General features: G+C 42.1%; 1 protein-coding gene across 1 annotated transcript in view; it reads left to right on the top strand.

The window, feature by feature from the left end:
• SMO (smoothened, frizzled class receptor) overlaps positions 1-11,726 on the top strand; it is a 32,436-nt gene extending 20,710 nt beyond the window's left edge. Inside the window, 5 exon segments of the mRNA XM_069956266.1 lie at positions 5,091-5,199; positions 5,607-5,792; positions 6,289-6,437; positions 7,320-7,454; positions 10,493-11,726. Coding sequence (XP_069812367.1) covers positions 5,091-5,199; positions 5,607-5,792; positions 6,289-6,437; positions 7,320-7,454; positions 10,493-11,085 — 1,172 coding nt within the window. The 3' untranslated portion in view covers positions 11,086-11,726.
• The last annotated feature ends 555 nt before the right edge of the window (positions 11,727-12,281 follow it).

Below are 12,281 nucleotides of genomic sequence, written 5' to 3'. Positions count from 1 at the left end.
TCAGTAAGCACAACCACCTTATGTTTTGCCCCCTCTAGGAAGTGTCTCCATTCGTCGAACGCCATTTTTATAGCTAGTAACTCTCTGTTCCCAATATCATAGTTACACTCTGCCTTAGAGAACTTCCTAGAGAAGAAAGCAATGGGCCAGAGGTTGGTAAGAGTAGCTGACCCTTGAGACAGGACCGCTCCTACCCCCACCTCAGATGCGTCCACCTCCACAATAAAAGGACGCTCAAAGTCCGGTTGTGCCAGTACTGGAGCCTCTGAGAAACATTGTCTTAGTTTGTTGAATGCCCTGATAGCGTCTGGGGTCCAGTTTACCAGATCTGATCCCTTCCTGGTTAAATCCGTGAGGGGTTTGGCTATAAGCGAAAACCCCTTAATGAATTTTCTATAATAATTGGCGAACCCCAAAAACCTCTGCAGAGCCTTCAGGTTATTGGGACGCTCCCAGTTTTCGATGGCTATGACCTTAAGGGGGTCCATACCAAACGAGTTTGAAGTTATTTTGTACCCCAGAAATGAGACTTCCTGTATACCAAACTGGCATTTTGACAGCTTTGCACAAAGGTTATTGGCTCTCAGAAGCTCCATGACTGTACGGACATGCAGGATGTGTGAGGACCAATTGGGAGAAAAAATTAAAATATCATCAAGATACACAACTAAAAAACGACCCAGATACTCTCGGAATACATCATTTACGAAATGCTGGAAGACTGCTGGGGCATTGCATAAGCCGAAAGGCATAACAAGGTATTCGAAATGCCCTTCAGGGGTATTGAAAGCAGTCTTCCATTCATCACCCTCCTTGATCCTTATCAAGTTGTATGCTCCCCGCAAGTCAATCTTGGAGAACCATTTAGCACCCACTATCTGGTTGAACAAGTCAGGAATTAGGGGTAGCGGGTGTTGGTTCTTAACAGTGATCTTGTTCAACTCCCGGTAGTCTATACAGGGCCGAAGCCCACCATCCTTTTTACCCACAAAAAAGAACCCCGCCCCCAGAGGAGAGGAGGATGGGCGAATGTGGCCCTTACGGAGACTATCCTTAATATACTCCCGCATGGCCTCCCTCTCAGGACAAGACAGATTGAAGATACGACCCTTGGGATATTTGGCATCGGGAATTAAATCAATCGAACAGTCATATGGTCTGTGAGGAGGCAATCCGTCCACTGCACTTTCATCAAACACATCCACATAATCAGACAAGAACTCAGGAATTTCTCCCTCCCCAGGGGAACATTCTGCAAGAGACACAGCAACGCAATGGGAGGCACACTTAGGTCCCCATCGAACAAGTTCCCTGCTGGACCAATCGAATACAGGATTATGTGCTTCCAGCCAGGGTAAACCTAAAATCACATCAGAAGAAACATTTTGCATGAGAAGAAAATCCAGGGTTTCAACATGAACAGATCCCACCTTAACTTCAAGGCAGGGGGTAACATACTGTACATTCCCTTGAGCAAACGGGGCAGAGTCTGCTCCAGTGACATTTACTGGACACTTGAGCAGCAGGGGACATACCTCTAAACCTGACCAGAAAATGGGGTTAATAAAATTTGCAGAAGACCCAGAATCGACCTGGGCATACCCAGAAATACATCTCCCCCCCCCCCAACATCAGAGAAATAGGCAATAAGAGCTTGTTCTTTTTGGTGAAGGTTACCTGTGCGCCTGAGTGACCCCCTCGATAGTCACTCAGGCGCCTGGAGTTTTCTGGTGGTGGCACCGGCCTGGAAGGACATCCTCTTACACGATGTCCAGCCTTGCCACAGTATAGGCAGAGGTTGCTCAGAAGACGGTGAGCTCGTCTGGTCTTGGCGTCTGCTTCCATGGTTTCTCCCAGAGTGGGTATCACAGGTGGGAAAGGTTTAGGGAAGGAGGGTCTGGTATGGTCTAAAGTACCCCTTTCCTGCTGTCGGTCCCTCAATCGTCGGTCTACCCTAATGGCCAGGGTCATGCTTTCCTCAAGGGTGCCAGGCGTCGGGTAGGCCACTAACATGTCTTTAAGTCGGTCGCTCAACCCGGCCCGGAATTGGAACCGGAGGGCAGAGTCGTTCCACATGGAAGGACCGCTCCACTGCCTGAACTCCGAGCAGTAGTCCTCAACCGGTCGGTCACCTTGCCGTAGCATAGTCAGGCATCGCTCAGCATTGGCTGCACTGTCCGGGTCATCATAAAGCAGTCCCAATGCAGAGAAGAACCGGTCAACTGTCTGCAAGTCAGGGCAGTGAGGTGACAAAGAAAAAGCCCACTCCTGAGGGGGCCCCAGGAGAAGGGACATAACAATACCCACTCTCTGAGCCTCGTTACCTGAGGAGCGAGGACGCAGTCTAAAAAATAGTTTACAACCTTCCCGGAAGGCTTGGAAGCTTCTCCTGTCCCCCTGAAATTTCTCTGGGAGCTGGACGGGAGGCTCAGGAGGTACCGGGGAGGTCATGGTAATTTGTCGGGGAACCGTCTCTTGTACCTGGACCCGTTCAGCAAGCTCCTGGACTGAGGTATTGAGCTGCTGCATACGGTCCACTATCGTTGTCAGGGTGTCCATGACCCCAAGGCAATTTTTGGCTGGTTATTCTGTCAGGACTGGCAGGCGTAGACAAGACAAGAGACAGTGGGCCCTAGATCTGAACCCACCCACTGTCACCTGCCTACTTGCCTCAGTCGGCCCTAGGCGGCCGTGGACAACCACGTTGACGTTCCCTGCGCTAAATACGTGCACACGGAACAAGACGGACAAACAACACAAAAGAATGGTCAAACAAGCCGGGTCCAAAATCCAAACAGGCAAAGCAGTACAAAATCAGCAAGCAAACGGGTAGTCAAAAAGTCAGGCAGGAGGTCAGGGATCAAGTCGAGCAAAACAGAGGGATTAGGAGTGGGGGGATCGCAGGAGTAGACAAGGGAAGCTGGGATCAGGGTATTAAGCTAATAACCAGCACTGGAACTCTGTCTTAGCTTCCTATTTATACTGAACCAGAGCCCAGTCCGAATCCCCCATTGGACCGGCGCTCAGATATCCAGGTTCCAGATAGGTAGAGATTCCTGTCAGTCTAAAGACCTACTCAGCTGAAAAGATCAAGTCTCCTAGGAAATCAGATTAACTCCCGCATTGCCAGGTAGCAGAGAAGCAAGCGGGTGTGGCACACAGAAGCAAAAGCAGGTTCAGTTCACACCAGGTTTCAGCACAATCCTGACACTGTGTATATCTTGTATAGTGTGGTGGACTTATGCCTTTTTATCAAATCTGGCTCATCTTAATCCACCCTTTTTTCACCTAAGGCGTAATTTATTAGGAGGCTTGAGCCTTTTAAAGGGAAACTAACAGCAGGTTTGAAGACTGTATGTTCCTAATGGGACGCTGAGAATGAAGATAATTTTCTTACCTTCATCTTCAAAACCTATTTTGTTGAATCTTGCATTCTTTTAATATGTAAATTGGGGGTTTGATGCACTGGGGTTAGGACTACAAATCAGTGCACTGGTCCATCTGCCCCTCCATTAGTGCCATAGTGACAATCATTGCAGAGCGCCACCCCATTATTCATCAGGAGGGGTGGATGTATTGGTGCAAGTCTGTAGTCCCACCCCCAGTGCACCAAGGCATCTCATTTTATTAAAACTCAAGATTGCAAGAAAATGGCATTGAGGATGAAGGTAAGAAAAGTATTTTGTTTCTTAGTCTCCCTGGCTCTATGGAAACATAACAGCAGGTTAGATCCTTCCAAGTTGTTGTAGTTGTAGGTTTCCCTTTAATAAATTCGGCTCATCTTAAACCAGCTTTCTTTTACTTGAGACTTCTTCCATCTCATTGTTCTGACCGACCGGAGTTTAAGCAATGAGACCCCGACCCATCAAAACTTTTGCCATGTCCATGTGACATGTTTGTTTTTGTTTTATGACAGATAAGTTGCTGTCCATAGTACTGTAATAGTAATAAGTTTCTATCCATATGTTGAGACCATAAAACATCAGACTTTCCTGCCGTTGACACCATATGTGCACTGTAAATGTGGTCCGAACAAAAGTGAAGTGGATGTCATAATGTATAAATAGTATTGTTATAGCTATATTTTTGTAAAGTGTGGCACAGATTTTGTCCCGTGTAATTTTTGTCTCTTCATACACTGATTTAAAATAATAATAATCATAATCCAGAACTATGAAGATTTTGCTATACAAGACATATATTGGGCAGGCACTAACGTACCTTATAACCTCACATCCTATTGTTCCTACAATGAATCTGTGACTACTGGCACATGCTATTGGGCTGACAGCTGTGAACGGAGTGTCCCTCCCTTTCTAACATTTTTTCTGTTCTATAAAACCTTGTAACCCTGGATCTGTGCCAAGTAAATTAGACTTATTGTTTGTAGCAAATGACCAGTGTAGATTGACTCTCCATATGTTAACATTTAAAATGCATTTGCATCTGATCCCAGTTAAGCAGGCTTTGGTAATCCTGTACACATTCATGTAAGTCCCATAATGCAGATGTAATGCTGATATACTGGCCAGGATTAGAATGTTAGAGCTATCAAATACATTACAGTAAAAATATAAAAACACATGGCTGGAATAATGGTCCTGAGCTACCTTCAAATGTGTCCATATATTGGTGGAGGAAGATGCAGAGAAGTAAAGGTTACATGACTATGAAGTAGTGTTAGTTTCAGGTGATTTTCTGCCACACCACACCCATGCTCACCTTGGCAGAGATCTGTATGGTTTATGAGGCTATATCTTTATATTGTCACCTCCTGCATGAGCTACTGTATACATGGCCTCCAGCAGCAACCTATCACCATTCAGTCATATGTGGTGGTGTTACTAGAGGCTTGGGGGTACAAAGACTGCTGGGGGACCGGACAAGGCGAGCTTACTGAAGTATTTTTTTTCTTCCACTACAAAATGTGCACCAGACTTCGCAAGAATTAGTGCAGATTTTTTTTTTCCCTGCAAATTATGGGTCATATTTGCTGTGGAAATATCCACAGCAAATGTGACCTATGTGGATTTTATATTCAAGCATTGTCACGTGCCTAATGCCTGTCTTCATCATCTGTTTCAACATAGGAATATTTGGCTTCTTGGCATTTGGTTTTGTGCTAATCACCTTTAGCTGTCATTTTTATGACTTCTTCAACCAAGCTGAGTGGGAACGGAGTTTCCGTGAATATGTTCTGTAAGTATTGCAACTTGGTTAATGCAGAATGTATTTGGGCTGATAAAACTTTATAGGTGCCACCCATTCTGTCTACAATGACCATATGGCTGGTTTCACGTTGTGTATTGTGTCATGGCCTGTCCATGCTTCTGATAACCCTGAGATCTGTCTGTTTTAGTTGTCAGAATAGGGCAGGGTGTAGAAATGTGTCCGTAATTTGGTCAAAGCAATTTTTTATGATGTGCTGGGGTGGGGGAAGATAGATAAAAGAAATAATTCAGTTTAAAAATCTTTGAATAACAATTTATTTTTTACATATGCATTTAATTACTTTTCTACGGATTAGTGTATACGTATCAAAATAAGGAGTTGAGCAAAGAGACCAGCACTGTATATGTGCTATTTAGATTTACTTTTTTTTTCAGATGTGAAGCCAATGTGACCATTGCCTCTCAGACCAACAAGCCGATTCCAGAGTGTGAAATAAAGAACAGGCCTAGCCTCCTTGTGGAGAAGATTAATCTATTTGCCATGTTTGGAACTGGCATATCTATGAGCACATGGGTGTGGACCAAAGCAACAATTATTATCTGGAAGCGAGCCTGGTGCAGGTGAGGTCTTGGGATCATTGAACACACACTCCATGTCATATTTTCCAAAACTACATAAATCTAGCCTAGTATAAAGCAGCTCCCTGTGGAAGGACCTCCTCATAGGTCACAGAGTACACTGAGTAATGTTTTACATTCATCTCAACTAGACAGGTCCTGTTTATTGTCATTATGTCCATGAAGCTTGCAGTAAAGCATGTGACTAAATGCTGTTAAAAACAGCTCAGGCAAGATGGCAGCCCCCATAACAATGTACAAAAAGTGAAATAAAAAAATACATTCAGAAAATAGAAACTGGTTAGGATAAAAGACCATGTTTTAGTTTCCTACTCTAATCAGTAAAAAAAAAAGCTCTAGGTGATACGTTCTCTTTAAGCTTTAAGCCTTTCATTATACAGAGAAAGCTATTTATAAAGCAGCATAACCACATGTATGTATATGTGTGCTTGGTATTATTTTGATATATAGCAACCTACATATCAACTTTGCTTGTCAGGATTTTGGGTCGTAGTGATGATGAACCCAAGAGAATCAAGAAAAGTAAGATGATTGCAAAGGCATTTTCCAAACGGAAGGAGTTGCTTAACAACCCTGAGAAGGAACTGTCCTTCAGTCTGCACACAGTGTCCCATGATGGGCCAGTTGGTAAGTACACTGTCTATTTTAAAAAAACAAAACATGAAAAGGCTATATATGTGGAAGTGATAAGATGTAGCTGAAAAAAATACATTTCACCCATAGAAGGCAAGTAGGTCAGTGGCGGATTATAATATGTTAGCTGCCCCAGGGTCCATTGTAGGCCAAAATGAACATGTACTTTTTGCTGAATGTCTTTACTGCTGCAGCTCTGCTATGATTTGCGCAAAACTGCTTCATTTGAAGCGTAATTTGTTATAGATCATTGCAGGACTGCAGAAGACCTGTGACGTCTCCACAGGTATCCACTCCACATCAGCTTGAGGTATCTTAGAAAGGGAGGGAGGGGCAGGGTGACCAGTCTTAGGGCCCTATTAGACCAAGCAATTTTTAACGATTACAAACTTAATTGTTTATTGTTAACCTGAAATTGTTCACCATATTACACAGAACAATAGTCATTAATTAGGATCATTACAATTATCATTACTACAATCATTTAGTCCATCTGATCCCAGCAAAAGAAGGGACGATTTGGAATTACACCGAACGATTAGTGGACGATTAATTATGATTTTAGGGTCAGATCTAAATCAACGTTCAACAACACACAAGCTATTGTACAGTTGTTGCCTGCAATTACACAGGACGATTTTCTGCATGATAATCGCCTTGTGTAATAGGGCCCTTAGGTCAGCAGGGACCAAAAAGAGCAGGGCCATAGAAGCAGTGTGTGTAAGGTGGTGTGGTCCAAGGTCTGTATTTAGGGGTCTAGTTAAGGTCTAAAGAAATGTCCAGCTATGTGAACAGCCAGTGGCCTAGGGTACACTTAATCCACCCTTAATTATGTGTAATTGGGTAATAATTATGTGTGATCTTTTTAACTCCTAGCTGGTTTGAACTTTGACATTAATGAGCCATCAGCTGACATGTCTTCTGCATGGGCACAACATGTTACAAAGATGGTGGCTAGAAGAGGAGCCATTTTACCACAGGATGTATCTGTAACTCCAGTGGCGACTCCAGGTAATAAACAACTCTCATTTGTGCTATATTATAATTATTATTGTGTAACTTCTGCTTCTATACTCCTACATTGTGCCATTCTCTAATCAGTGTGGACAGGGTCAGGCTATGTAGGGCAATAAGATATCTATTGCCCTAGAGAATGGTGGTTGTTTTTTTAATCATACATTTTCAGGAGAAAAAAAAGAAAGAAACAGTGCAATGTAGTGATGTTCCCGAATTGTTGTTTCATGCATGTATTAACTAAAGACAGAGGAGGCAATTGATTTGCAATGTTTATATATTTAAAGGAACCAATTGCCACCAAAACGCCCACCTATCTGCTTTCCTCATATCCCCCAAAAATGAACTTTGTAAAACTCCTGTACCATATGTAAATTCTCCTTAGCTAGGCATGTAGGCAGTCCTCAGTGCTGAACTAGGTATGAGTGATGTGCTTGAGTTGGCGATAATCACGAATCTCTGGGAGCATTGCAGACATGCAGAAGGTTCCAGCACTGGTAATGACGCCTAGAGAGGCATAGTTATGCTGCATTTACACGGAACGATTATCGTGCAAATTCGCACAATAACGACCAAATTCGAACGATAATCGTATGTGTAAACGCTGCGAACAATCAAATGACGAACGAAAAATCGTTCATTTTGATCTTACAACATGTTTTAAAATCGTCGTTCACAAAAAATTTGCAGATCGTTCCGTGTAAACAGTCGTTCGCCGATTTAACCAATGTGTGAGATAGGCTTAAGCGATCGCAAAACGCAAATTTCCGTACAATATATCGTACCATCTAAACGCTGACCGTTATGGAAAAAAAATGTTACCCCAACATCGTTAATCGTACGATCGGGCCAATTATCGTTTCGTGTAAACCCAGCATTACAGCCAACTCAAGTGCAACATCTATGAATAGTTTGGCACTGAGGACCGCCCACATGCCTAGCTAAAGGTAATTTACATACACTGCAATATATTTACAAAGTTAAAAGGGTTCTCCAGCAAAATGTCAGAAAGTATACTTCGTTTTTTTACTTCTATTCAAAAATCTCAAGCCTTCCAGTACTTATCAGCTGCCGTTTGTCCTACAGGAATTGGTGTCTTTTTTCCAGTCTGATACAGTGCTCTCTGCTGCCACCTTTATCTAGAGCAGTAGGAAATCCCCATAGAAACATCTCCTACTTTGGACAGTTCCTGTCACAAACAGAGATGGCAGCAGAGATCACTGTGTCAGATTGGAAAAAGTACACCACTTTATGTAGGGCATACTGCAGCTGCTAAGTACTGGAAGGCTTGAGATATTTAAATAGAAGTAAATAACACCTCTGTATAACTGTGATATCAGTTGAAATGTGGGGGCTTCATTTCACTAAATGTATAGCATCATGGGCATTTTGACAAAGACTGGTTCCCTTTTAAGCTAAAATGTTTCCTTTATATTTAAAAAGGGGGGGGGGGTGACTTTAAAGGGGTTATCCAACTTTTCTTTTTTAAAATATACACTATAATAATAATTTATTTTATATAGCGCCAACAGATTCTGCAGCACTTTACAATGGACAAAAGTATTGGGTCCCACCTTTTACTAGTTCTGTACATTATCTAATTCGTTAGGATACACTTGGTTTTGGCTTCACACTTGTATCAGAAAACCTGAGCAAAAGTGCCATGTGTAATGTGGAGTGGTGTAAAGTAGAATATTTCATGTCCACACAAAACAAAAAGAAAGAAAGCCTGGGATAGATGAATAACTGCACATCGCACAGTATAACATTTAAATATGGTTTATTAGAAACAACAGACTAAAACCAAGAACTGTATAAAGTAATACAATTCTGGAGAAGAACCAGGATCCATCCCAAACAAGCAAATACCATATAATATAATATAATATAATGGTATGTAGTCCTCCCTCTCACAAAACAAGAAGATATATACAAGGAAACAACTAGTGCAAAGATGCAAAAATAAATGATAACCACAATTGTGTGAATGAATAGCACTATGCCTTGAGAGTATTACGGATGCTACAGATAATGAGGAGGGAGGAGCGATGCCGGCACCGAAACCCTGCCCCACACATTCAGTCAGCTATCTGCTGACTTCCTCAGGGTGCTTAACATTTTGGCCTAGATTTATCAAAGGGTGTAAAATATACACTGATGAAACCAATCACAGCTCCTCTTTCATTTTACCAGAGCTGGAAGCTGAGCTGTGATTGGTTGCTGTGGGCAGTTTACACTAGTCTATATTTTACACCCTTTGATAAATCCTCCCCTTAATATCTGTCTAATTGTGAGTGTTGGTGGAGGCGGGGTAATGCTATGGAGTTATCTTTGAGGGGTTGGCATAGGCACCTTAATTCCAGTGTGAAGAGAAATCTTAATTAACGTTGAGTGGATTTGTCAAACTGTTCGGGTTCAAACCTAAACACTTGACATTTGATTCCCTGTGGCAGCCTATGGCTGTATCCATGTTTTCCAGGACTCCCTAGGGCGGCATCTGAATTCTGCAGCTACCAGAAATCAAATGCTGAGCATTTGGGTTGCCGAACCAGAACAGTTTAACGGGTCCACTTAACAGTAATCTTAATGCTTCTTGGACAATTGTATGTTTCCAACCTTGTGGGAACAGTCTAGGAAGGCGCTTTCTGTTCCAGTGCATAAAGCAAGAGCCTGGATCTCACCCCCATCAAACATCTTTGGAATGAACCATAATGGACATTGGTAGACAGGCCCCCTCTTCCAACATCAATATTTTACTTTACAAATGCCTTTTTGGGATGAATTGGCTGCTGTGGTTAAATGTTGTGTAAAAATGTCATCACTTACGTTAACCAGAGACTAGTGGGGGGCCAGGAAAGTGTTGGCACCGAAACAGTTATTTTCACCACTTGAAGCTGTTATTTGTTTGCTCGATACATAGGGTTGGAAATCTAATTTTTTTGTTTTTGGTAAATATATCCGAATGCCATGCCTGTATTACAATAAGATTCATTTTATAGAATCAACAATGTATAAAAACATCTGTCTTTCTCTAGTGCCTCCTGAGGACAGGGAGAACATGTGGTTAGTAGAGGCAGACAATACTTATGGATTAGAAAAGAAGACTAAGAAGAAGAAAAGAAGAAGGAAGAAAGAGATTAGACCAGTGGAGGAAACAAGGGGTATGGACAACTATCCACCACAGACATCAACTGCTGTGCCACGTCTTCCAAAGCTTCCTGCTAAGCCTGGTCTGGTGACTAGGGCTAGAGGCCCACAGGAAATTGAAGAGGTTCTTCCAGGATCATACAGAGAGTTCAGGAGATGGCCACCTCTACAGGGAAGTCTATATCATGTTGAGAACAAGAATGACCATCATGAATACAGAAGATATGCTCACACAAATTTAATGTCCCATCCCTATTCTGCTGATGAGTTCCCTATTGCTGAACAAAGCAATGTTCACTTCATACCTCAACCAAAGCGTGATGGAATATTTCAGCATTCAAGTGGGCATCCCCACCTATATAGCATGGGGAATGGGCTTTATACTGAAAGAACTCAAACTAGAAGAGCAGGAATCCCCCCAATGCACTCCAGAGCAAACCTGATGGATGCAGAGCTAATGGATACAGACTCTGATTTCTAGCGGCTAGGTAGACATGCTGCAATCTGTTGTTAAAGGACGATACGTTAGAGTGAATAATCGTTTCAGACTGGCATCCTTACATCCTTTTTGTGCTGACTTGACAATTGTAAGAGATGGAAATATGTGTTGGTGTCAAATGACACCTGAATGTGGATATTTTTGAACATGAAATGGAGAAGACTGTCAGGTATTGACAAGAATTGGTCATCAATAGAATCCTTTTACTGTTCATTCATAAAGCAGCTATGCAGTGCACTCTTCTACGTGTACGATTTATCTGATGGAAGATGTTCTGCTGGACAATTATTTATTATGTACAGAACAAATGTATTATCCCAAGTAAGATGGAATTTTTAAGCAACTATATAACCATGGTAGACTGAAATCTGGTACTAATACTTTCTAAGGATAGCACTGAGTAAACTTCTGCTAAGCTGGAATAGGGGTACAGAGGTAGCAGTTACATCTAGTGCCTGAGAGAGTCCTAAAACCCTTCTGCCATGTTCAAGAACTCAACAGTATTATAAACGGATCATGGTTGTTTGGGGACTCTGGTAATAGGTTTACACTGTGGCCCAGGATCTGTATTAAAAAAGTTTTTGGTCCTTTTTATAAACCCTATGGGGGAGATTTATCAAACATGGTGCAAAGTAGAATTGTCTTAGTTGCCCCCAGCAACCAATCAGATTCCACTTTTTATTCCTCACAGACTTTAAAAAATGAAAGGTGGAATCTAATTGGTTTCTAGGGGCAACTGAGACAATTCTACTTTACACCAGTTTGATAAATCTTCCCCTATGTGCCTTACAGAGCAGATGGTTTTATCTGGACATTTCAGTATATCCCAGATATCAAAGCAATAACCTCCAAGGTGCTTAGACGAAAGAGGGCCCAGAATACCATTTTTGTGGAATTTGGACCTGCCTCTTTATGTGCTTTAATTTGTTACCTTTTGGCATAGAGAGAATATGCAGAAGTGTTAGATTAATGGAACTTTAGTGGGAAAAACACAATTTTGCAGGACATGTGATGATTCCCCATCTCTTCCTAAAACTAGTATTACATCTGGAATTGACAAGCTAGTGGTACACTATGGATTTATATTCTTGTTTACGGTGCATGATTGTATGTCTAAGGGTTTGTTCACATTTCATTTTAACTGATACATATGCCAAACTTAGCCATAGGTCACTAGT

The sequence above is a fragment of the Dendropsophus ebraccatus genome, chromosome 1, assembly GCF_027789765.1.
Source record: "Dendropsophus ebraccatus isolate aDenEbr1 chromosome 1, aDenEbr1.pat, whole genome shotgun sequence".
NCBI classification, from domain to species: domain Eukaryota; kingdom Metazoa; phylum Chordata; class Amphibia; order Anura; family Hylidae; genus Dendropsophus; species Dendropsophus ebraccatus.
The sequence above is the reverse complement of the archived record's forward strand: the minus strand, read 5'-3'. Positions and strand labels throughout refer to the sequence as shown.